This window comes from Artibeus jamaicensis, unplaced genomic scaffold (assembly GCF_021234435.1).
Source record: "Artibeus jamaicensis isolate MK-2021 breed Jamaican fruit bat unplaced genomic scaffold, CSHL_Jam_final contig_2423, whole genome shotgun sequence".
NCBI lineage: Eukaryota > Metazoa > Chordata > Mammalia > Chiroptera > Phyllostomidae > Artibeus > Artibeus jamaicensis.
In genome coordinates this window covers 24,883-52,612 of record NW_026521514.1, presented here as the reverse complement: position 1 = coordinate 52,612, position 27,730 = coordinate 24,883, and the positions used below count along the sequence as shown (strand labels likewise).

General features: G+C 37.3%; 1 protein-coding gene across 4 annotated transcripts in view; it reads right to left on the bottom strand.

Moving 5' to 3' along the window:
- The window catches only part of LOC119041954 (nuclear body protein SP140-like protein), a 49,954-nt gene extending 33,009 nt beyond the window's left edge, over positions 1-16,945 (bottom strand). For 2 of the 4 annotated variants that reach the window (XM_037135453.2, XM_037135456.2), the window contains exons 1-2: positions 16,779-16,943; positions 824-974 (exon numbers count right to left, since the gene is read on the bottom strand). In XM_037135453.2, coding sequence (XP_036991348.2) covers positions 824-974; positions 16,779-16,810 — 183 coding nt within the window. In that variant the 5' untranslated portion in view covers positions 16,811-16,943. Of the gene's footprint in view, positions 1-823; positions 975-16,778 lie in introns of all 4 variants that reach the window. The other 2 variants (XM_037135457.2, XM_037135455.2) reach the window with 2 other exon arrangements.
- Positions 16,946-27,730: the final 10,785 nt, after the last annotated feature.

Genomic DNA, 27,730 nt, shown 5'->3' with positions numbered 1-27,730 from the left:
AATGATATGTATCCCATTCAGAACCTGGCAAACTGTTTTAGGAATTGACTGATCAGGTGATAGGCTGATGTTCTGTTGAATGTAAAACACTTGTTCCTTCCCTAGGACCAACTTGGCCTGGAAAAGCTCAAAGAAGTCAGGTGATGATTTTTCCCTTCCTGAGAGCTTTGCTGTAAAATAGTCTATTCATAGGGAAACAGAAGATTTGCATCTTTGTATCTCCACCTGTATCTTTTGCTAGAATTATCTAAATTTCAAGATTCCAGAAATAACAAAGGAAAAGAAAACTGAAAGATGTTAGAGAGAGAATAGAAGGTAACTACTTAGAAATTTGTCCTAAGAATACATTCATTTTCTGTGGATTTTAATGTTCTCAGATCTAAGCATTTAAATTGATGTTCACTGGAATAAAATGCTGTGTAAATTATGTCATTAAATCAGTTGATTAAAGTTATTCATCCATTCATTAAAAATGCCTTTAACCTCTAGTTTATGCTATATTGTACATCTAATACCTACAAGGCTTTATATTGTACACCTATGGGCCCATAAATTTCAGATCCAGCCTATCTCCAGTGTTATTCACCTTAACTCTAGGAGACACCAAAAAGTTTCATTCCTTCAGTCAGGAGCATGACTGTCTGCAGTGATGCCTGCTTCCTATTTTCACCTTCTAAGAACATTTAGAAGAGTACTTGAGAAGGTCCCCACTCACAGGAGATCTCTCACTTGTAGTGTTGTGCCCTGACACTTGACTCCAAACTACCAAAACAACTAATGTGGGGCTGGTTTACCAAATTGTGACATAATAAACTTCACTTACTTTATACATTTCATCGGTGATGAGGTCACGGTCACGAAGGGTCTCCAGGAAAGGATATAATGCTTTTATTGCATTTGAAATCTCAACTTTACGTTCCTTGAAGTATTTAAGTGCAATGTCACACATAAGTTTATTGTCTTCTTCAGACATCCTAGGGAGAAAGGATACCTTGGTAAAATGGTCATCAAGATTTTGAAGTGCTAGTGGAGGGTGTAATGTTTTATATATGAAGGATAGAATGTGAAGAATCAACATGAATAAAATAAGAAGTTCTGAGCAGAGACCAGAATAAATGGAATTGATGCAATCAACAAAGATATAATAGAAGAAGCATGGAGGATCAGCAAGACATACATATTATATAAATGTCCCGACTGTCCCAGTTAAAGTCATTGTACACATGTCTTCTCCTAAACATATTTGGAATATTTTTATATTAAAATCTTCTATTCAACATAATATTGGCAGTTCTAGCCACAACAATAAGACAAGACAAAGAAATAAATGTCATTATAATTTGGAAAGGAAGAAGTAAAACTCTAGTTCTTGGCAGATGACATGATATTACCATGGAAAACTATTTCTATTTCTAATACCATAGAAAACTCTAAAAATTTTACCAAAAAGTATGAGAACTAATAAATGACATTAATAAAGTTGCAGAATACAGAATCAATATACAAAAATCTATTGTATTTCTATACATCAATAAGAAATGATCATAAGAAGAAATTAAGAAAACAATCCCATTTACAATTGCATCAAAACATCTAAAATACCTAGGGATATATTTAACCAAAGAGGTGAAATACTTTTATTCTGAAAACAAGACATTGATGAAAGAAATTGAAGAAGGTACAAACAAATGAAAAAATATACTGTTCCATATTTATGATTTGGAAAGATTAATATTGTTAAAATATTCTTACTACCTCAAGTAATATATATATTCAGTGCAATGCCTATTGAAATATATTCTTCTAAGAATTAGAATTAATCCTATATTGTTTTATGGAACCACAAAAGACCCAAAATAGCCAAATCTCAAGAAGAAACAAAGTGGGAAGTATCACACTCCCTGATATAAAACTATACTATACAACTGTAATAATCAAAACAATATAGTATTGGCTAAAACAAACACATGTATAGATCAATGGACTAGAGGGCTAGCCCAGAAATAAATTCTCACATATATGGCTAGTTAATTTAAGACAAAGGTATACAATGGGGTAAAGACAGTCTCTTCAATAAGTGGTGTTGGCCAAACTGAACAGTGACATGTATACAAATTGAAATTTGACCACTTTGTTATACTACAGATAAAAATAAACTCAGAATAAATTAAAGACTTAATGGTTAAACTTGAAACCTTAAAACTTTTAGAAGAAAACTTTGACATCACTCTTAGAAACATCTTTTGGGATATATCTTTTAGAGGAAAATAAAAAAAAACATAAATAAGTGGGATTACATCACATTAAAAAGATTTTGCACTGCAAAAGAAACCAATACCACAATGAAAAAAACAATACTGATATTGGCAAATGTTCACACATTTAATGAAGGATTAACATTTAAAATATAAAAACAACTCATATAAGTTAACAAAAAAATTCAGTAAAAAATGGACAGAGGACCTGAACAGACACTTCTCTAAAGAGGACATGTAAATGGCCAACAGATATATGAAAAGAGGATCAACATCACTAATTATCAGTGATGCAAATTCAAAGCACAATGAGATATTACCTCACACTTGTTAGAGTAGCTATCATCAATAAGTCAACAGATGACAAGTGCCTGCAGGATGCAGAGGAAAGGGAACTCTTGGACTTTGTGGAACTGTAAAGGGTGCAGTGACTATGAGAAACAGTGTGGAGATTCCTCCTCGCACAAGTAAAAATAAATAGAGCTGCCATATGATCTGGCAATTCCACTTCTGGACATTTATCTGAAGAAAACAACACGAATTCAAAAAGATATATGTACTCTTATGTTCACTGCAGCATTACTACTAACAGCTGAGATATGGAAGCAATCTAGACATCTATCAGTAGTAGAGAAATGGATAAAGAAGATGTTTTATAAATACACACATATATAATAAAATATTATTCAGCAATAAAAAGTGTGAAATTTTGCCATTTGAGAAAACATGGATGGCCCTGGAGGGTATTATACTAAGTGAATTAAGTCAGCTAGAGAAAAACAAATACCGTGTGATATCATTTATATGTGGAATAAAGAACCTCACAAAATAAATGAATAAACAAAGCAAAACAAAACAGAAACAGACCCATACATACAGAGAATAAGCTAATGTTTGTCAAAGGAGAGGAGGTGGGGAGATGGGAATTTAAACAAGAAAAAAATTAAATTTGTATAAAAGTGAGATGGAGTAAACAAGTCATCACAGAGGAATAAAAAACAATAAAATAACAATAAAATTTAACCTTGAAAATGCATCTTAATTAACAACTAAGAGAAAATAAATCACAGAAAGATAAGTACAGAGTTTCCCTGACCTACAATTGAAAAGAGAAATACCATCCTGAATTATAAAACTAGTTAATAAATAATAAGATGTGGTTTAATAATGATATATTAAGGTATAAACTGAATCACAAGAATATCAATAATTTTTCCTGGGACTCCTACTCTGTGGCAAAATATATCTACCTGTGTCGTTGTATATAATGAATCCTTTTACACATTTCAATATTCAGTAACACCTGCTATTTCCTGTGAAAGGTATAAACAAGAATCTGTAATTCTGCTTCTTAGTTGGTCATTTCATTACTCTGATAATAATATTTTCATTAATATCTATGTTCCTAAACATTATGAAGACACATAAGCTTCCTTTTTCAAACCAGAGGAGAATTATTGGTAACTTTCAGTACCCACCCAGCATGCATCAGAGAATAATAATGTCACATTATTGTGTCAAATTTTAATGACAAGGTTACTGTAATCAAAGCAGCCTGGTACTGGCATAGATCAGTGGAACAGAATAGAGAGCCCAGAAACAAACCCAGGTCTCTGTAGTCAATTAATATTTGACAAAGGGGGAAGAAACATAAAGTGGAATAAAAATAGCCTCTTCAACAAATGATGTTGGGAGATCTGAATGAGTATATGAGAAAAAAAGGAAATTTGACCACCAATTTACACCATAAACAAAAATAAAGTCAAAATGGACAAAAAAACTTAAATATAAGTCATGACACCATAGAAGTCCTACAGGAGAACATAGACAGGAAAATCTCAGATATTCCATGCAGCAATATTTTCATCGATATGCTTCCTAGAACAAGGGAAATAAAGAAAAGAATAAATGATGGGACTTCATCAAATTAAAAAGCTTCTGCATGGCTAAAGAAAATATCAGCAAAATGAAAAGAGAACCAATCTAATTGGAAAATATATTTGCCAATGATACCTTGGACAAGAGTTTGATCACCAAAATATATAAAGAACACACATGACTCCACTTCAGGAAGACAAACAATCCAATTAAAAAATGGGCAAAAGACTTGAACAGAGACTTCTCTAAGGAGGACAAACAGAATCCACAGACATATGAAAGGATGTTCATCATCACTAGCCACCAGAGAGATGCCAATTAAAACCACAATGAGATAACACTTCACACCAGCCAAAATGGCCATCATAAACAAATCAACAAACAATGAGTGCTGGCAAAGATGTGGAGGAAAGGGAACCCTAGTACACTGTTGGTAGGAATGCGGACTGGTGCAGGCACTGTGGAAAACAGTATGGAATTCCCTCACAAAAGTAAATGTTGAACTGCCTTTTGACCCAGCAACCCCACTGTTGGGATCATACTCTAAGATCCTAAAACACTAATACAAAAGAGCCTATGCACCCCTCTGTTCATAGCAGTGATATTCACAATAGCCAATTTACAATTGGTTGGAAACAACCTAAATACCTATCAGTAAATGAGCGGACCAAGAAACAGTGGTATATTTATACAATGGAATACTATGGAGCAGAAAGAAAGAACTCCTACCCTTCACAACAACATGGATGGAATTGGAGAGTATTATGCTGAGTGAAATAAGTCAGGCAGTGAAAGACAAATACCATATGATCTCACCTCTAAGTAGAACCTAATCAACAAAACAAAAGAGATAGCAAAATAGAACCAGAGACATTGAAATAAAGAACCAACTGACAGTAACCAGTGGGGAGTAGGGGGATAATGGGGCAAAGAAGGGGAAGGGTCAGGTCAAGGGTCATGTACAAAGGACTGAAGGACAAAGACAACAGGGTGGGGGAAAATTAAATGTGGGGGGTGAGAGGTGGGTATGGCAGGGGAGAGTAATGGGGGAAAATGGGGAAAACTGTAATTGAACAAAAATAAAAATAGAAAAAATTCTGTTTAAAGACAACAGGTAGAGAGAAGCATTTGTCTTCTCTCTTATTAAAAATGCCACTACAATAACAATTAAAAATCAGCTTCACAATGACAAAGAGAATGGCAAGGGAGCAAATAAGAGATTTCAACCAAAACTGATAGGGCAAATCAAATATAGGTCAGAGGAGCATTAAATGCTATTGTGGGTGAAGGGTGCTCAAAGTGGGCAGGAAACAACCAGGTCCCTATGAAATTTTGAAGGCAGTGGAGACTGAAAGGGAGACATAATGCTGAAAACTAAGATGTTATTTGAAAAATGAAGAACAGGGCGATGTACCTTCCACCCCTCAGCCTGCATCCTGACCAGCTGGAGGCAGGCAACTTCTCTGTGGCAAACCTTAGTGTCCTTTCTGTCACCATATGTTTGTGTTGCCTGTTACAGGATTTCACACATGTAACAGCACATCAGGTATGTTTTGTGTCTGACTTCTTTTGCTCATCATGCATGCTGTTGTGTGATTGGAAATTTGTTTCTTGTATTGTTCAGTGGTACTCCATTGTGTGTCTACCAGAATCTGTTTAGTCATTTTCCTGCTGATGGACATCTGAGAGATTCAGTTTAGGACTGATATGAATAAAACTGCTGTTCTTGTATAAATCTTCCTGTAGTATGTTTTTGTTTCTCTTGGGTAAATAACTAGGACTGGAATTGCTGGGTCTTTGTGTAGGAGTACATTTAACTGTTTTCATATATGCAAAACTGTTTTTCAACTGCGCTTGAACAACAATCAAAAAATGAAAAAAAGAAAAGGCCTTTGTATGTTAGTCATTCCAGTGTGCTATGCGGTTTCTGATATAGTTTTAATATTTATTTACTTAATGACTAACGATGTTGGAAACAATTTTATATGAGTAATGGAAATTTATATACATTTTTGTGAAGTGTTTGTTCATGTGTATGGCCCATATATATTATTTTGCTGTCTTTTACTTACACAAGTGAAGGAGTTTGTTTTATATTTTAGATATAAGTATTGCATTTAAAGGAGCTGGGGTGACCTTTTTTCCCTTATCTGTGGTTTGTCTTTCATTTTTTAAACTCTGTCTTTTGATTAGTAGAAATTTTAATTTATGAAGTTCATTCTATCCATTCTTTTTCTTTTTCCATTAATGACTTAGTATACTATATATGATATCTTTGCCCACTCCAAGTTTATATAAATATCCAAAAGCCAACATGTCTAAATCTGGATTTTCTCTTCTGTACCATTGATCTATTTGTCTATTCTTATGTCAGTAAAACATTGCCCTGGTAACTATAGCTTATAGAAGTCTTGAATTGAGTTGGAAAGAGATAGCCTTGAATTTTCTGGATTTTTTGCTTTTCCATATATCTTTAGAATCAATTTGTGAATTTTGGCTAGACAGGTCTTTTGAATATATATTGGATTTGCATTTAATCTATAGATAAATTTTTTGAGAATTGATATCTTAACTATGTCAAGCTCCAATTTGTTAACATAGTAAAGCTCTCCATTTATGATGTTTTCCTTAATTTTAGTTGCCAGTATTTATCACTTTCAGTATTATAGGTCATGGATGTGTTTTCTTAAACTTATTCTTTTTGATACTGCTTTAATTTTTCTCTTTTTAAAATTCTCACTGAGAACATTTTTATTGCTTTTTAGAGAAAGATAAAGGGAGAGGAGACAGAGAGAGAGAGAGACAGTGAGGGAAAAATAGAAAGAGGCAAGAGAGGGAGAGTAAGAGAAAAAGAAAAAGAGGGGGCAAAGTGTGGAGAGGGGTGGGGAGAGAGAGAGAGAGAGAGAGAGAGGAGTTTCAATGTGTTGAGATTGATTGGTTTCCTTCTTGTATACACCACAACCAGGGATCGGACCTGCAACCTGGTATGCACCTTGGCTGGGTACTGAATGCGCAACATTTTGGTTTATGACATAAAGCTCTAACCAAGTGAGCCACACCAGCTAGAGTTTGATGGTACTCTAAGTGGTATTGATTTTCTGTGTATTTTTATTATTATTCCATTACAGTTGTCCCAATTTCTCCCATTACTCTCATCCTCCCTACCCATCCCCACCTCCCACATTTGGTAGTCCCTCCACCATTGTTTTTGCCCTTAGGTCTTTTATACATGTTCCTTGATTTGACTATTCTCCTTCCTTTCCTCATTATCCCCCTTCCGTCTGGTCTCTCACGGTTTGTTCTTTTTAAAAAATATATATTGTCTTTCAATTACAGTTGTCCCCCTTTCCTCCCCATTACTCTTCCCTTCCCTACCTACCCAGCACATCAATCCCCCCACTGCTGTCTATTTAACAAATCATAACCATCAGTGCTTGTGTACCATCTTCATTTGTAGCTAATATGTCCCTCCAAGTTTTCTTTTTCTTTTTTATTGTTAAAATACAGTTGTCTCCATTTTCACCCCAACTATACTTGAACATCTGTTTGTTCTTTATTCTCATGTTTTTTGTTCTATTCACTGAGTGAGTGGATTAAATGGTATTAATTTAAGTGCTTTTTACTATTGTATAGAACTAGCATTGCTTTAAAAATATTAACCATGTATTTATAACCTTTCCAACTGACTTGTGAATTATTGTAATGTATTATAAATTAACTTTGGATTTTATAGAAAAGAATCTTGACATTAACAAAAACCTCTTTGACTTTTTGCTTTCCAACAATTATTTACTTTTCTTTTCTTATTGCTTGGTTGGGAATTTAACTTCACTGTTGAAGAGAAGTGGTGAGATCTGAATTTCTTGCCTTGTTTCCAATCTTAGAAGGAAATAATTCATTACTACCATTAAGTATAAAGTTTGTTCTACATTTTTGTATATAATTTAAATGTGACTGAGGAAATTTCTGGCTATTGCTTCTTTGTGCAAGTTTCCCAGAAATAGATGTTCAATTTTATCAGATGTATCCATTGAGATATTCTTATGATTTTCCTTTTTTTTCTTAATAGTGAATCCCATTGATTAATTCTGGTGGCTTTTCCTTAAGAAGAATCATCTAGCCATAAGTCTGACACTGGGGAAATTCTCCAAGTCAGAATGAAAAAATAAAACAATTTTTTTTAAATGAGAAAAAGAGACAATGTATGAAACAATAGAAGACTTACCCAAAGTAATATTTTAGAGAGATACAAGAATTTATATCATACAGCATGTTACTAAGAAAATAGAACTATTATGGAAAGAGATAGAGGCCTTAGATATCTTTTTAATGATTTCAGAAATAAAAATTATTTAAGTGGCTGTAAGATAAAACTGAGGACATGTCCCACAAAATTAGGTAAAGAGATTAAAATGGAATAAAAGTAACCTTGAGAGAAAGTGTAAGAAGATAAGCCTTAACAACACAATTTAATTGCCATGTGATTGGAGTCAAGACAGCTGGACAAGGAAAATGTAGAGGAGGAACACATCAAGGAAATCATTTAAGGAGGTACCACAGAGCAGAAGGACATGAAGTTTTTGAAAGGACACCACTGGGCATTTTACCTAAAAGAATTTTGTGAGAACCTCCAACGCACATTATTGTGAAATAACAACACCTGACAACCAAAGACTAAACTTAACCTCCCCAGTAGAATTAAGAAACAGGAGCCCTATGGAGGATTGATGGAGCATAGCTGAGAGGCTCTTCCACAGCAGTGGCTGGAGAGCCAGGCTTTCAGATCTCAGAGTGGATCAGGTAAACTTCACACATGTGGGGCTGAGACACTTTAGTTTATGAAACATCTTCCTTGATGTTTTTCCTAAATCTTCATCATTTTAAAATATAAATATACATAAACATTTATAGTTTTTAAATGAAATTTATAAATGCTTTAAGTTTTTCTGCAATTGCTAATTTACTTTTTGGCCTGTTTCCCACCTAGCATGTTTCCAATTCCTTTCCACCCACATCAAAGATCAATGTCCCAACCTCTTCCACATAATGCATTTAAATTACTTTGCATAGATTCTTCCCCAAAACATGTAATTTCAACTACCCTTATCTATAACCTAGCCATATCTTCCAAAATGTTTTGTTATATAATATTATGACATTATATAATTTTCATTTTCTGCATCATATATATTTCTGCAATATATATCCTTTTCTGCATCACATTTGTTTTATACATTAACATCTTGCAAAATTTTTCTAAGTCATCTAGTATGGTATTAGATTTTGTGTATGTTTGTCTCATGAATGTATCATATGTAGCAGCATCCTTATAATTTTATGAAAATATTTGGGATAAGTTCCAGAAAACCAGAAAAGTAAACCAGTAGTGAGAAAGATGTAAAAATCAAAACACAGTGAATCTAATCAAGAAGACAGTAGAAAGAAGTGCCAGAAGGCAGCCTGGCTGCAGACCAAACAGCTCAGATTGGAGCAAGTGATGATTATAGCATATAGACAAATGGAACAAGTAACAGCTATGTCAGGAGAAAGGGGAGGAAAATATTGCAAAAAGTCTGCTATAAGGTACAAGCACTACAGGTGGAATGATGTAAATGCATATTGAGTTACTAGGCAAACACTAAAAACATTTAAAAAGAAGTAAATTGATATGTTAATAGATGAAATAAATAGTTATGTAACATGCTGAATTAAAACTAGAGATGGTATATAAAAAAGAGGTGAAAAAGAAGAAAGACCAAATACAATGCATAGAGAACTGTTACAAATATGATAGATGTTAATTCAATTTATTAGTAATTATTTCAATGTGAATGGTCTTAATGCTCCAATTAAGAAACAGAGTTTATGTATGAAAAAAGTGAAAGGATTAGCCAAAGAACATACATGCACAACCTATAGACACAGACAACAGTAGGGTGATGGCCAGAGGGAAGGGGAGTCAGGGGTTCAGTGGAGGTAGGCAAAGGGGGAGAAATGCGTACATCTGTAATAGTGTCAACAATAAAAAAATAAGAAAAAATCCCTGAGATTATCAAAGTGACTGAAAAAATCCAAAACCTATATGTCATAACAAAATTAAAACCTATTTGTCTTAACAAAATAAACCTTTAAGTATAAAACTCATATTTAAGAATGGAGAGAGATCATGCTAGTACTAACCAAGAGATATATGGAGTAGCTATGTTATTTCTAGATGAAGATGATTCAGAACTAGAAAAGTTATGAATGAGCAAGAGGGCATTACATATGAAACAGGGGTCAGTTTTCCAAGAAGACTTAACAACCCTTAACATGCATTCACCTGAACACACCCCATCGGATTATAGAAGGTACCAACTGAAAGAACTACAAGTAGAAATAAATAAGTCTACTATTAGAGTTTGATGCTTTCAAACCCTCTTTTAGTAATTTATAGACCTAGCAAGCAAAGATTTAATAAAAATACATTTCATCTGAGCAACACTGTTAATGAAATTAATCTATTTGGCATCTATAGAATAGTCCAATTCACAACACTGTGTACACATAGTCCACATGATTACAGGGAAACTCACCTTCACCAAGACAGATCACATTTGGGGTCATAAAGCAAACCATAACCAGTGCAGAGGAATAGAAATAATAGAATATGCAGTCAGACAAGAAAAAAAATTACATGAGAAATTAATTACACAGAAATAGATAGAAACTCCTCAAATATTTGGAGATCAAAAAATGTACTTCTACATAACATATGGGCAAAGAATAAGTCTCAAGAGAAAATTCAAAATTGTTTAAATTAAATGCTATTGAACATATAATTTATCAAAAATTGGTGATGCAGATATAGCAGTAATTAGTGAGAAATAAATTCTGTTAACTACATATGTTAGAAAAGAATAAAGATCTGAAATTTAAAAATCTGTTTCCCACTTAGGAAACCAGCAATGCAAGAGCACAAAGAGAGCAATTTAAACCTAAAATGGAAGAAATAGGATAAAATAAAAATTTAATAAGAAAGAAATCAGTTAAAGTGGACATAGAAAAAATAGAGAAAATCACAAAACCTAAAGCTGGCTCTTGGAAAAGATTAATAAAATTGATAAACTTTAACACAGGCTAATAAGAAAAACAGATAAAACACACAAAATACCAATATTAGAAGTCTAAGCAGGATCATCACCAACTGATCCCAGGGATAATGAAAGCATTTTGAAAAACTACTGTGACAAATCTCTGAGTACAATTTTGGTAATTTCAATAAAATGGGCCAAGTCCTTGAAAGATACAAACCTCAAAAACTCACTTGAGTTTGATCATTTGAGTAGGCTTATATCTGTTTTTTTTAAGTGAAGGAGTAAATAACACTGAAAAAAAGTAAGTATCAGGCTCAGATAATTTCACTGGTGAATTCTGCTAAGTACTGAACTAAGAGACGATACAGTTCTTCAAAGCCTTATCCAGAAAATAGAAGCAGAGGGAAAAGTTTTAACTCATCCCATGAGTCCAGCATACTGCAACACCAAAAGCAGAGAAAGACAAACTACGGACTCATAACTCTCATGAATAGCAATACAAAAACTTCACTAAAACATTAGCAAATTGCATATAACAATGTATAAAAAAATTATCCCCATGACCAACTGAAATTTACCCCAGGTATGCAAGGCTGGTTCAATGCTCCAAATCACTCAGTGTAATCCACCATATCAAGAGGTTGAAGAAGAAAAATGGAGTGACCACGTCAACTGATGCAGAAAGTGCATTTGACAAAATCCACATCCATTCATGTAAAACCCCTAGCAAACTGGACACAAAAAGGAACTTCCTCAACTGGAGAAGGAACATCCACAAGAAGCCTGTAGCTGATATCAGACTTCCTGTTGAGCAACTGCACTCTTTCCCCCTAAGATCAGGAAAAGGAAAGATGATCCCTTTATAAGTCCTATTCAATGTTGTACTGGAATGCATACTAGAAAACGAAAAGGAAATTAAAACTATAGAGTTTGAAAGACATAAGACTGTCTTTGGAGATGACATAATTGCTTATGCAGAAAATCCTAAAGAATTCTCAAAAAAAATTCCTGTAACTAAGAAATAAGCATAGCAAGGGCAATGAATATGAAATAATGTAAAATGATAATGGCTTTTATACATGCCAGCATTGTAAAATTAGAATTAAAAATTAAATAAAACAATACCATTAACAATAGTTCCAATAGTAAAAAACCTAAGTTGGTATCCAACTAAATGTGTAAAAAATCTGTATGCAAAAAGTTATTTAAAAAAAAAGATTTTTATTTTGCAAAATAGTAACTATTTCAAATAAGGCTGCAAAGTATATTAGCAACTTAAAGTGTAGAGCTGAGTGGTAAAAGGCAATTGGAGTTAAATGACTTGTTTTTATATTTAAATTTTTTTATTGTATTTTTTCATTATCTCTTATCCCCCTTATAACCTGCTGCCCCAGTTCCCCACACTGTTGTTCATGAGTCCTTTTTTATTTGCTTGATATGATTTTCTTTTAATTTCAATAACTTGAACAATATGGTTTCAAATTCAAAACTACAAAAATATAGTTTAAAAGTAAATTAAAAAATTGAAAATAACCTTGGTTGATTAAAATTAACAGTTTTAATGTCATTTAAAACAGGAAGATGTAAAGTAAAAAGAATACATAGCTTACATTTTTAGACAAAAAAGGAACAAGGAAAATAATAAAGAGTTTAAAAGTTAAAACAGGAAAAAGTACAAAAATTATGTTATGCAAAATCTTTGATGTAGATGAAACAGTGGTGATATTGGACAGCACAGGATCAAAAATAGAATCCAGCAAGGGACCCAATGAAGACAAAGTGCCATAAAAAAGTTATTAAAATCACAGAAAATTTATGGTATGTAAATATAAACAATAACAGCACCAACAAAATGATGCTCATACTGATGTGATAGAACAATTCAAAACACAAATAGTGGAACAAATGTTTTATAAATATTAAAAACACTTTTACTTCTAGGTTTTGAATTTTTGCACAAGCAAAAATTATTGTACAGGCTCTGGAGAAATTTGTTAGAAAGACACATTACATAATCTTGTATGCTAAAAACAGGGAACTATAATTTATTTTCAATATTTTGAAATATATGTCAACACATTGCTATCTTCATTACAAAAGTCCCAGAATGTGCTAATTGGTAAAAGATAAACATGCGGTTGTGAAAATAATAGCAATACCCTAAAACTGTACAACAGAAGACAAAAAGCCCTCTGCTGGGAAGAGGGGAAATAGATCTTGCAGTTAGAGGTTGCTTTGGAAAAAAGAAAAACAGGAAGACAGTGGAATGAGATTGAGTAAAGACTGATACATATCAGGAAACCTCTTATGAAATTTATGGCAACAATAAACAACAGCAGTGAAAGTATATAGTTATATTCATAAATTAGTTTTTAAAATCTGGAGACTCCATGCTCTTACTTTTAGAAACATTATATGAAATAGTTGAAAGCTGACACAATACAAACTCTCAAAAAACGGCAAATACTACAGTAAACATTGAAGTGATGAGACCATTCGATGATGACTACCATCACCACAATTTACTCACATATATGTTTTAGCTAATGCAATAAGATAAGAATGAAATTCATCGGTATAAATATTTTAAAAAGACACAATATTATATGATATATGATTACATATAGAGATATGATAAAAACCTAAATAAACTCCCTAAGAAGTAGAAAAAGAATTTGCCAAGAGGCATGAATTTCTTAAAAGGTACATAAAATGAACAGGTGTTATTTGCAACAACATATGTTGAAAAGAAATAGAATATTACTTCAAACACAGCAGTAAATACACATATATTTATAAACATCTGAAAGTTATGAACTATATGAAAGAAACTATAGTGTCTTATTGAAGATAATTATCAAGCTCTAAATAAATGGGGATGTTTTAAATGGGGATGGAGGTGCTTTTGGTTAGGAAAACATATCAACTTTAAAGTGTCAGTCCTTCTGAAATTATTGTAAAAGTGTAGTGCACCTGCAGTTTGTAATCCTATTGAAAGCGATGAGGGAATCTAAACATATATATGACAGAAAAAATATCTGCGTCAAGCCAAGTAAGTAGAAGAAGACTTAATTGGTTTGATGTGAAAAACTCAGTGAGATAGTAAAAGAATGTAGAACTATATTTTCAGTATACAGGTCTAAGAATTATTATATCTGATATACAAAGACTCCACCCTACTGAGAAAATATGACATATAACGCCAAAGAAAATGCATCTGAACAGTCACTTAGAGAGAATAAAATTAAAATGTCCAATAAACATATGAATACATACATACTACAGTATCAATGAGAAACCATTTCTCACCCACTAGATTGGCAAACACAATTTCACAAGTGACAAAGCAGCATGGGAGAAGATTCAGAGAAGCAGATATTCATTGCTGGTATGAGCATAAATTGCAAAAGCTGGTACTGTGTTAAAGAAAAAATGAAATCACTTTTTGAGAAATCTTTGTGACTTTGGGTTATAGAAGACAAAAAGATAGCTATGAAACCAAAAGCTTGACCCATAAAGAAAAACACTGATAAATTAGGGAAAAATATTAAATATTTTCTGCTTCCAAAGACACCATTCAAAATATGAAAAAAAACTAGTTCCAGAGCAGAGAATGGGAACCTAGGCATGGTCAAGGACAAGGAGTTCTGCTGGGAGCAAGAAGGAAGGAAAACTTGTAAGGGTCAGGCAGGGGTAGAGTGAGGGTCCCAACACACAGTCAGATTCCCCCTCAGGATACACAGTAAAGTTTTTCAGACCAAAAAGCTGAAGAAACCATGTCAAATGTCCCTGAAAGGCAGAGTAGAATTACCTCCCCAAAGGCTTACCATTTGGAGCTGGCCATGACCATTTTGATGAGGTCCAGGGAACAGAGAGTAGAAAGCTGGGAAGTCACTTCCTCCTAGGAAAGCAGAGCTCAGCTCTGGCCACAGCTGGAGACTGATTACCTGGACTTTACACAGACAGAGGGCTACTGCTGGGAGATTCACAGACTCAGCATTTCAAAAAATTGGTAGTAAGAAAACCCCACAAGAACTACTAAAAATTAAGTAGTTGTCATAGATGAAAATTTGAGACAACTATTATGAGCAGGAAGTAAAAAGCTGATTTATTAGGGACCAATAAATCTGTGAAGGCTAAAGATACATGCATGGAAGAAGAGTTTACCACCAAATTAAAAAAAATACATGTTGTACATACTAGAGAAGAAACTTTCCCTGAAGTAAAGGTGGAATTGAATCTGTCTCCTCATGAACACAAGAACTCCAGTCAAAGACAGTGTGCATGGAATTCACCAGTAACTTTCAGCATTGCTTTTATTTATTTGTGATAAACCGAGTGCACCTATCTTATAAAATCAATACTATAAGTTTTTACTCTAAATTTGAAAGCTTTAACAAGATAGAAGTTGCCATAAAAAAGTTAAAGGCAAGGAAGCATATTGATAAGTTCAGAGTATGTAGCAAACTCCTCCTTGTCATTAAAGGAAGGACAATCACCTCAATTTATTACATTGGCCAAAAATAAGCCAGCAATTCATAGAAGAGGCAATTTCAGGCCAATAGACTTGAAAACGTGTTCAGCCTCCCATGCAGTCAGAGAATGCAAATTAACAGGCTGCATCCCTTCATCCAGCTCCTTTGTGAAGTCTGTGTGTGAAGAGATGTCTCATCAGCCAGTGGTGGGAGAACACGGTGGTTCAGCCATGAGGAAGGCAGTTTGCTAGGATCTACGAACAAGTGAATATCAGTACCCTTTGCCTGAGCAATTCTACCTTTTCATTTATGTCATAAGACAAGTACTTGTATACATGCAAAAACATAAAGAAATATCTCGTTGTTATCGGAGCTTACTGGTAACAGTGAAAAACTGAAAACCACTAAATGGATTAAATGAAACATAATTTAAAAATTATGGAAAGCACCTCCATGGAGCAGTATGCACCTTGTAAAAGAATGCATTAGATCCTTATGTTGATTAATGTGAAAAACCATAATAATTTTAGTATTAAAATTGAAATCCAGGATGGTGTATACAATATGATCTCACTGAAAAAACAAGACAGAAATTATGCATTTAGAAAAACAAGTCATCTTTTCCTAACACGAAAAAATGTTAAGAATTCCTAACATTGGTGAGGTAGGAGACCAAGGCACCCAAAGTCAGATGTTTAACCTGAATTCTATATTTTCTTAAGTACCCTCTTTGAAACAACCTAGGTGAAGGTGGAGGGGCCAGAGAGAAATGAGAGAGTTCAGAGGTCATGAGAAAATAACAAATCCCTTTCTCAGAAAGAATTGCTGAATCCAGAGGGGCCATCAGCAGAGCAGTAGGTGTAACACAAGAGTCCTGTAGGCTGTGGCCACTGAGCTCACACTAGCGGCTGTCCCTCTGCAATTTAAAGATCCAATTTCCTTATCACATATTCCTGCATTCCATTACTCTGCACGTGAGTGTACCTGTAAAGCAGGACTAAGGTCAAGGTTTAGTTGAGTGTCTAAAGCCAGACAGTCAAGCAACAGCACAGCCAGAGAAGAATTTAAAGGAAGGAGGAAAGGCAGAGACTGACCTGGTCCTGAGGTTGCTGCCCGTAGTGGCCATCGTTCTGCCCTGGGCCCTGCTTGGACCTCTGATCCTTCTGGTGTCCCCTGCCTGGTTTCAGCCTCATTTCAGCCTTCTTATAGCCTGGTTTCAGCCTACCCAACCCTGAGTAGGAAGTCTGTAAGGGACTCAGCCAGAAAGGGCTCCACCCAAATGGGGAAAATAGAAGTGAAAGTAACTTTCCAAGTGTTTTCAGACACAATTCACTTTTCCTGCAGCCCCACAGTGGTTCTCTGCCATCAGGACTTGTGGCAGCAGGAATGGAGGACAAGGAAGGACACTCAGGACTGGAGAGCCCGGGGTGGGAGACCTCCAGCAATGAGCAGTACCAGCCCTCAGCAGTCCCCTTTTTGGAGCAAAGATCTCTTCCCCCCCAAAAAACATGAGCAAACCCCACTGTTATCATGGCCCAGATTTTCCAAGAGGCTACAGAAGAACAGAGTTAGGTCTTTGTGTTCAGACACAGGGCTGGAGAAGCACCATTCTCAGGGTGATGATTTCCATGTTTGTTCCCTGAGTCTGACTCCCTCTGGCTGGGACTATGAGTTGTAGTCCAATGAAATTTAAGATACACGGAAAAGTTCTACCAACCTCCACATATGTTCTTTCTTTCCCTGAAAGGAGTGAATATGACTCTGGACAGATTACATACACTGATGAGGATGTTTCTTTCCCAGAGTACAGGGTCTCACTGTGTCCTGGATGCTGCACATACAGGTGGTGGGGTCTTTCTCTCCAGCCCCATCACCCACTGTTTGGAGGTAGAAATTAGTAAGCTGAGCCTCTGCCGGGCACGGCTGTCCTCTGCTCCTGGCCTCCCTGGTTTGTGAGACCCAGACAGGGTCTGATACAGACAACACCAGCCTTTTCCAGGGGCCCCCACCTCTCTCCTCTGTCCCTTAAAAGCAGGAAGACTAGGGCCCCACTGTGCTGGATATTGGCATAAATCTGCCTGTTTTCCCCTGAGTCTGCTGAGAGTCACCAAGATCACCACATGAATGAGCAGTGGATAGCAGATGGGTGGGTGGGAAATCCACGAGCGCCAGTCTCCTGGGTAGACACTCCCACCTGGGGCTGCCCTTGACTCAGGGAAAGTAGACAATCCTGTAGGGCCAGAGAAAGCTGAGCAGGCACCCTGTTCTGCCAACAGCAGAGGTTTCTGTGGGATCGGGAGGCCCCTGTGCAGCAAGCAAAAATTTTTGATTCATAAATAACATCAGACCCACCTGAGTGAGGACCTGGACAAGACCACCTGCAGAAGCAGGTTGAGCCCTAACAGTCCTGCTGGCCTGATGTGAAGGTCAGAAGGGAGTGCCTGGGACATTTTCCATATGGCAAGGAGCAATGACAATGGGGACTATTCCTGTTTTCTGGGAAGTGTACCCAGTTATGGGGCCTGGAACCTAGAAAGCAAAAGGGGCAGCAACTGAGGAGGCACAAGGAGCAGAGGACTCAGGAAGGGAACAGGCTTTCTTGGCTTCATCAGAAGCAGTTTCCAATCAGACATCAGTAGTTGGCCGAGTCTCCAGCCTGAGAGACCCTGTGGGGACAGAGATGAGGCAGAGAGTCCAGACCTGAGAATTCACCAGCAGGGAGAAGTGGCAGCAGCAGCAACAGCAGCCACTGGGCTGAGGATGGAGACCCCAAGCATCTCTGTGGACGTAGGAATGGAGAGGGTGGCACCTGGACCTAAATGGGAACACTCAGGCCCCACAGCAGTGTCCCCTTCTAGAATGTGGGCTATTATGTAGCAGGACTTCTGGTTCCCATGAGCACCCTTCTTTCTGGGAAGACTCTCAGGCTGGGAGTTCTGTGGAAGGTGAGTCTGTTCCCTTGTGGGTCTCCCTGGGTTCATCTGGCTGGATAGGGTTGGACTAGGTGCTCCTCCAACCTCAAACACTCAGGGAGAGCAGTCTGTGGTGTGTGGACTGTGTGTATTTGTGTGTTCATGGGTTTGTGCAGTTGATTGTAGCAACCTGAGGCCTTGTGGATAAGTCCAATGCTAGGGTCCAGGTTTAGGGCTTGTATTTGGCACACATCTAAGCCAGGTCCCCTGATCCACCTTTTATCAGGAAGAAATTGGTATGTTGATCTTCATCTCTCTCATCTTTTTGCCTGTCATTTGGTTTGGAACTTATGTTTGGTGACTCGGGAAGAGTTTATAAACACAATTTGCTGTTTCTCTGTGATGTTTTTTTTTTTTCTGAAATTACCCTCTTCCTCCCCAGAATCTCTGGCTGCCTGTTTTTGATGACCATGAGGAAAGTGGACTTCCTACCAAACTGTTGACCACCACACAAGCCTGTGGCTGCTCTCAGAGCCCAGTGATAGTAAACTGGGAACATCAAGTGTGGGCTGCATGTGAGAATTGACTTCTCTGCAGAATTGTCTTGTCTTTGTTCATTTTTCCAAAGTCTTAAGTGTTGTTCCCTGATTATGTTTTTAAAAAGATTTCATTTGTTTATAGAGAGAGGGGAAGAGAGGGAGCAAGAGGGAGAGAAACATCACTGTGTGGTTGTGTCTCATGTGCCCCTGACTGGGGAACTGGCCCAAAATCCTGGCACGTGCCCTAACTGGGAATTGAACAGATGACCCTTTGGTTCACAGGCTGACACTCAGTCCACTGAGCCACACAGGCCAGGGGTGTTCTCCAATTATTGCCTAGAGTTTCTAGCTGTTTCCTTCAATTGGATGGCTCGGTAGGAACTCACTCCTGTAGATCAGAAGCAGAATTCCCATCCTCCCTCAGAAGCAGCAGACCACCCTGCACACTCGCAGACCCAGCCCTGTTCTAACTTGAGAACCCCAGTGGATCCAGTGCCTCTGAGCCCCTGCCCACCAAGGAAGAAAGTGTGGAGAACATCAGAGGCACATATTTGTTAGGAGACACACAAGCCAGGCTAGATGCACTTTGTAGTTCTAGATCCATGGGATCAGAAACACATGCCTACTTAGAGTGGGCTCCTTTATCAATAAAATAACAGCACACGATATGGCTAGAGAAAAACAGGATTCATTCTAAAATTTCATTTGGAGGTAATACTTTACAAGCCATGTAGAATAATGAGAAATATAAACTTAGTCCAAGAAGACAAAGACTATTTGCTTTTTGTTCAAGAAGAGATTGAATGATGGCATCATATCTGTTTTTTTAAAAATAAATGGTTTATATATGTAGTCCCTGAACTCTGATGTGGGCCCTTGTGAAGCCTTGCTGGGAGATCTATCCCACCCATTTTACACAGAGACAATAGGAGAATATTGGGTCTCCTCAAAAAATGGCACTTCTCTCCAGCAAAGCAGAGCAGTGTGTGAGCTGATGCCCAGAGGAGCCCCTCTGGGAGGTTCGGGTGACGGGTGGTTACCTAAAGCCCTAGGTCCTTGGGAGCTCCAGGTCCTTCCACAGCCCCATGCTCCCCATGTAAGACCACAGCTGATCTCCCCAGCAAACAGCCCACATCTGAGACTAGGTAAATGGGACAGACAAGTATGACAGCTTAGTGGCCTTCCTTGTTCTTGGCTGTCCAGTGGGGTGGGGTAGACACTCTCTCTTCTAGGATGATGACAAATTCAGCCATTTTCTCTACAGCACCGGGAAACCGAGCCACAGTCAAGCTGTTCCATTGAAAAAGTGCCAGGATCTCTGGTCACTATGACTGGCCTGGGACTGTCCTATGTCTCCTGTTAGACATCATGGCCCACTCTGTGATAATCTTGGTGGTGTCCTCAGTTGGTCATGGTTCCATCTGCCTGCCCTCTCTCAAAGACACAGATTTCACTGAGTGGACAACACATACACTTTATGTGCAGGAATGGCGGGGGGGCTGTTAACTCAGATGCTGTCCCATCAACAAGCCTGCCAGCCAGGCTCTCTTTGGGGAATTAAACCCTTGAAAACAATTTGTTGAGCCATTAAAAAATCAATTGGAAATACTTGTTTAGTGAAATATTGATCTGCAAGTAATTTCTCCCATTTTATCAATTGGCTTTTCATTTTGTTGATTATTTTGATGTTGTTGTTTGGAAGCTTTCTAGTTTGGTGTTCTCCCAATTGATTATTTTTTCTTCTGGAGTTTGTGCGTTTGGTGCCACATGTGTAAAGTCATTGTCAAGACCAATGTCAAAAAATGTTTCCATGTGTTTTCTTCCAGCAGTTTTATGGTTTCAGGCCTTACATTTATGTCTTTAATCCAATTTGTGTTAATTTTTCTTAGAAAGTATAACATAGGGTCCAGTTTCATTCTTTTGCAAGATATTTTGAATATCTACTTTTCCCAACATCATTTATTGAAGAAGCTATCCTTTCCCCATTGAGTATTATGGCTCTATTCTCAAATATTAGTCAAGTGCCTTTACATGAATTTATTTCTGGTCTCTTGATTCTTTTGTATTTGTCTATGTCTTGTGTTTACCCCTGTACCATAGTGTTTTGATCACCTCCGCTTTGTATCATAGTTTGAATCAGAAATTGTGATGCCTCCAGCTTTGTCTTGCATTTTAAGGATTCCTTTGACTCTTCAGGATTTTTTTGTGGTTCCACAGAAATTGTAGTATCTACTTTTTTATTTTTGGAAAAATATTTATTAGAATTTTGATAAGGATTGCATTTCAATATATTTATGAATTTTTCCAGATTCTTGTTACTGATTTCTAGTTTAATAACATTTTAATTGGAAAAGACACATTTTTTATTTCTAGAGTATGTTGAGACTTATTACCTAAGTTATGGTCTATCCTAGAAAATCTGACTTGTAGCAAAGATGGAGGTGTGGGTTGATACACTGTGCCTCCTCTCACAATCAAAAGAAGGACAACAACAAATTAACAAACAAAAAACAACAAGAACTGACAGAAAATCAAACTGTATGGAAGACCGACAACCAAACAGTTAAAGAAGAATCATTCACCACACTAATAGGAGGCATGGAAATGGACAGCCAGGGCTGAGAGGACTCACAGCAAGGCAGTGGCTGCCCGACCAGGCAAGGTGGTGGCTGGCAGAGCAGGTGGTCCCATGTTTGTGTGTGAATAAACTGGGAGGAACAGACTGAGCAACCCAGGGTTCCAGTGTGGGGGAACTAAAGCCTCAAAACCTCTGACTGAAAAAAACCTCTGGGGGTTGAGGCAGAGAGAAAAACCCCCAGCCTCACAGAAGAGTTCATTGGAGAGACCCATAGAATCTTAGAATGCACCAAACCCACCCACCGTGGAATCAGCACCTGTAGGCTCCAATTTGCTTGTGAGTAGAGGAGGAAGTGAATGAAAGCTAGCCAAGAGCTGAAGAAGTGGTATTGTTCCTTCTCAGACCTGCACCCTGTACATACAGCACCACAACACAGAAACATAGGTTGCCCTGCCCTGGTGAATACCTAAGGCTCTGGCCCTTACTATGTAACAAGACACGCCCCCCAAAATGGCCTAAATGAAAGAACAGATCAAAGCTACAAAAAAAAATACAACTAAGCAATGAAGACATAGCCAACCTATCAGATGCACAGTTCAGAACACTGGTAATCAAGATGTTCAATGAATCGGTTGAATATAGTCACAAAATATAGGAAAAAGTGAAAGCTATGAAAAGTAAAATAAAGGTAAATGTACAGGGAACCAACAGTGATGGGAAGGAAACTGGAACTCAGATCAATGGCTTGGACCAGAAGGAAGAAATAAACATTCAACCAGAACAGAATGAAGAAACAAGAATTCAAAAAAATGAGGAAAGGCTTAGCAACCTCTGGGACAACTTTAAATATTCTAACCTCTGAATAATAGGGGTGTTGGAAGGAGAAAGGGAAGTGCAAGAAATTGAAAACTTGTTTGAACAAATAATGAAGGAGAACTTCCCCAGTCTGACCAAGGAAATAGACTTCTAGGAAGTCCAGAAGCTCGGAGAGTCCCAAAGAAGTTGCACCCAAGGAAGCACACAACAAGGCACATCATAATTACATTACCCAAGGTTAAAGATAAAGAATCTTCAAAGCAGCAAGAGAAAAGGAGACAGTTACCTACAAAGGAGTTCCCATCAGACTATCAGCTGATTTCTCAAAAGAAATCTTAGAGGCAAGAAGGGGTTGGAAAGAAGTATTGAAAATTATGAAAGATAAGGACCTACATCCAAGTTTACCCACTGCAGCAAAGCTATCATTTAGAATGGAAGAACATATAAAGTGCTTCCCAGATAAGGTAAAGTTCAAGGAGTTCATCATCACAAAGCTCTTAGTCTACTAAATGTTGAAGAGACTTATCTAAGAAAAATAAGAAGATAAAAAATACAAACAGTAAGATGACAACAAACTCACAACTATCAACAACTGAACACAAAAACAAGCAAAACACAAGCAAAAACAAACTAAGCAAACAACTAGAACAGGAACAGAATCACAGAAATGGAGATCACATGGAGGGTTATCAGTGTGGAAGGGGAGGGGGCCATGGGGAAAAAGGTAGAGCATAAATGGTAGGGACAAAATAGACAGGGGGAGGTTAAGAGTAGTGTAAGAAATGTAGAAACCAAAGAACTTATATTTATGACCCATAGACATGAACTAAGTGGGGGTGGGGAATGCGGGTGGGAATGAGCATGTAGGGTGGAGGGTGATAAAGGGGAGAAATGGGACAACTGTAGTAACATAACTGGTAAAATATATTGAAAAAAATCTGTGTGTGTTTGTGGAAAATGTGTATTTCATCACTGTTGAATGAGACATGTATATTTTTGCCAGATTCGTTTGAGCTATAGTGTTTTTCATATGTGCCAGTTTCTTACTAATTATCTGAATGCTCTAATATTGTTGAGAGTACTACATTATAGTTCTCCACTCTTATTAATTCTTTCTTATTGTTTCATATATATTTTTTTCTTTCCTTCTCTTTCTCTTACAGTCTTCCTTTGTGATTTGATGGCTTGTGGTTGTTTATTTTGACTCTTTGTCACAATCTTTTGTGTATGTACTATAGGTTTTTTCTTCGTGGTTAGCATGAGGCTTACATAAAATATCTTATACCCATCATTTTTATTTTAAGTTTATGAAAACTCAAATTTGATAATATGAAGAAATTTTATTTACTTCTCCCCACACTATATAAGGGACTGATGTAACCATTTACATCTTTGTAATATTGTGTATCCAAAAATAAATTATCATAGTTATGGATATTTTCAATGTCTCTGCTTTAATTTTCTTTGCTTGTTTTGTTGATTAGGTCCCACTTATAGGGGAGATCATATGGAATTTGTTTAGTTATGGATATTTTAATGTATTTTTAACATTTAAAGTGTAGTTGTGAAACATTTAACAGCATTACAACATTGGAGGGTCTCAATTCAATTGCATAAAATCACAAGGAGTTTTACTCATTTACATGTTTTTTTAATGATGTTGATTAACATAATTTTATTTTAGTTGGAAGAAGGCCCTTTAATGTTCCTTATAAGGCAAATCTACTGGTGATGAACTGCCTCAGCTTAGTTGTTTGGGGAAAGACTATTTCTCCTTCATTTCTGAAAAATAGCTTTGCTGGGTGTTATTCTTGGTTGACAGATTTTTCTTCAATACCTTGAATATATCATTTCTCTTTCTCCTGCCTGAAAAGTTTCTGTTAAGAAATACACTGATATGCTTATGGAGGCTTTTTACATGTAATAAGTCACTTTTCTCTTGCTACTTTTAAAATTGTCTCTTTGTCTTTGACTTTTGAGCAATTTAATTATAAAGTGAGTCACTGGAGTCCTTTTTAGTTTCTACCTACTGGGTTCATTGGGCTTCATGAAGCTGAAAGTGTATTTTGGTCCCAGAACATGGGAAGTTTTCAACCATTATTGTTTTAAATAGACTTTCCATATCTTTTGCTTTTCCCCTTTTGGCATTCTCATAATGGTCTTATGTGTTACTTGATAATGTCTCATAAATCCTGTAGGCATTCTTCACTCATTTACATCCTCAGTTTACCCTCTGACTGCAAATTTTCAATAACCTATCTTCTAAATCCCTGATTCTCTCTTCTGGTTGAGTGAGTTCGCTACTAAAGTTCCCTATTAAATTCATTAGTGATTTACTGTATTCTTCAGCTCTAGTATTTTAGTTTAGTTTTTCTTTTTGATAGTTTCCTTTTTGTTGAACTTCTCATTTTGTTCGTTTTATTTAGTTTTCTGTCAATGGGTTCTTGTACTTCACTGAACTTCTTTAAGGAAATTATCCTAAAGTCTTTGTCAGACGATTTATAGATCATCATTTCTAGGGGTAGTTATTAAAGCATATTAGTTTTTCTTTGTAGTATCATGTTTATCCAAGTCTTCATGACCCTTGATTCCTTGTGTTGGTATCAGTGCATAAAAGTAAGCAGTATCTATTCCAGACTTTAAAGGCTGACTTCATCATGAAAATGTTTTTATCAGTCAGCTCAGTTTGGAACAGAAGACAGACAGAAGACTAGGTAGCATTCATGGCAGTGTGGGGCATGTTATCAGCATCTATGTTGGAAAAGTGAATGCCTGTGCTCTGAGTTTGGTGGTTGGATGCTGGCTGCATTGTGTGGTTTTCTGGGTTTGCTGGTTGGGCTTCCTGATCAGGTCAGGCTCCTGACTGTTCTCTGGGGCTTGATGGGTCCACTTGCTGACATTTGCCATCACCTCTTGTTGGGTGATGTTTCAGGCTGTATTTTGGGGTATGGAGGTTCCACTAGTTGGGTTCTGCAATGTGTCAGGGTTACAAGCTCTCTTAGGCAATGGCTCCTGTGTGGGAAAAGTTTCGGGATATATTTCCTAGTCTGATGTTGTCTCTAGATGGACTTCCTGTTCAGTTGGGACAAGAAGAAGGGCTTCACAGTCATACTGGGACTTAGAATGTGATCTGAGATCTTGTGAGGCCAAATGTTGTTTCCTGAAGTTGTCAGAGTTACAGGCTTGGCTTCACAATAAATAAAATCGTTGGCTGTGCTCTGCTGTTGGACATGGTAACTGGCCAGATTTTCTGATTTGGTAGGGTCTCCAAATGCGTGATATAGGTGCATGAAGAGTGCATGGATGGAGACTATGGATAGAGACTATTCCATTAGTGGGCAGCATCACTCTCCTTGCTCCCTCACTGGGTGGGTTGTAAACTACACTCTATGATTGAGTGAGTTTACTGGGTAGGCTCCCTGAATGGGTGAAGCCACAGGCTGTGTTAGTCAATAGGACAGCATTATAGGGTGGGCTCTCTTGCTAGATGGAGTTATAAATCTGGCTCCATATATCACCTGAAACATAGGCTTGCTGGTATAGCTGCCAGGGTATCTGGCCAAGCATTTTAAACAGCCAGGACTGAGGCAACACTCAGCAATTGAGCAGGTCTGGCACATTTGTTTTTCCAGTTGGCCAGGGTACTAGAATGGACTCCTTGGTTGGTATGGTGTGACTTGGGATTGAAATCAGGTAAAACTGCCAACTGAGCTCTCTGGCCAGATAGTATGAGGGGCTCTACTCTGCAGAAGGGAAGAACTGCTAGTTGGGATCTCTCTTTAGGGACTGCTCTAAGCACAATGCAGTCCACCAAGGTCTGAGTGCTGGGTGCCATTAGCCCCACTTTTGCTTGAGTTTCTATTAGTCATCTAGTAGCCAGAAATCACCTAGCTTATACCTAAGCCAGGCTGCTGAATCACATGGAGATGTAATAGGGATTGTAAGTCTTGAACCTTAGATTTTGGCAGGTGGTATCAACCTCTGTCATTCCCCTCTTCACTCAAATTATGACATTCTTTTCAACTTACTATTTTTACTAAAGAAAACTTCAGTTTCAGAGCCTTCCATCTGGCCTTTCCTAGGACAGTCTTTGATATTTCCTAGGTTAAGGACTAATAGGATAAAAAACCAGGTCGGCCAACTGCTGTGTGTGTCCTGACTGTACCTCTGGGAACTTGGGAAATGACTGCTGGATGGCTGAATGGATCAAGTGGACTCAGAGTTAGGTGGACATTACCTTACCTCCATAAGTGTACTCTAACAGGTGGTTTGGGTCTCCAAATGTGAACTGAGACACTGTATTAATAACCTTGACATTTTCTATATATTTTCTTTGTTTTGAATATGGGTGCTTGAATAAATGGCCATAGGCCCCTTTGGTGAAGAACTCAGGGAATTACTACTGTGTACATTTGCACCCTCCTTTCTAATGAAAACTGCCCTCATTTCCAACAATAGCTTGTGGAAGAAGGATTAGCTGAGGTCTGTACAGTAGGCAAGGAATGTTGAATTTTCTTTCAGGCGGTACCTGACCATCTGATCATCTTTTAAAAATGTCTTTTGGTGGAATATATGTCCTGTAGGCTGCTCTGCCTTGTCTGTGAGAACACCACCCTCCAGGAGCTACTTCCTTAGACATCTATGGGTCAGGGTCCCTGGTTGTCATTCTAAGCTTGCTGCTCATTACAGAGATTACTTATCTTTCTCTGATAACTGAGTGCTGCCACCTGGCTTAAGTTACTCTGGAATACTATCATTTCCTTTTCTATGAGGGAATCCAGCTCTGTACATGATTTCTACATTGTTCCAGCCTACAGAGGACAGTCCCACCTGAGCATGTTAAGAGTGCATTCCTTAAGCTCATTAAGCTGGTGTCTCTGAGGCCTCCTGAGGGCACAGTCACCTGAAGGATGGGTTTTCAGCTGTAGAGAGTAGAGCCGTGCCATCTTCCTAAGGCTTCTGAGTGCCTCAATTCCATTTTGCTGGCCCTGGCAAGTCTAGTATACCTTCTTTCACTTTATCTAGTGTGCATGGTGTTTTATAGCAAGGCACTAAGAACCATCAAGAATCATTGCCTTTGGAACTTGCCTGGCTAATTGGTCTCTGTGGTTCAGGAGTGTTTGCCTGTACCAGCAGCCTCCACTACCAATCAGTGAATGGTACCTTGTAACATTGTATTCCCAGGATCCAGTCCCACAAAA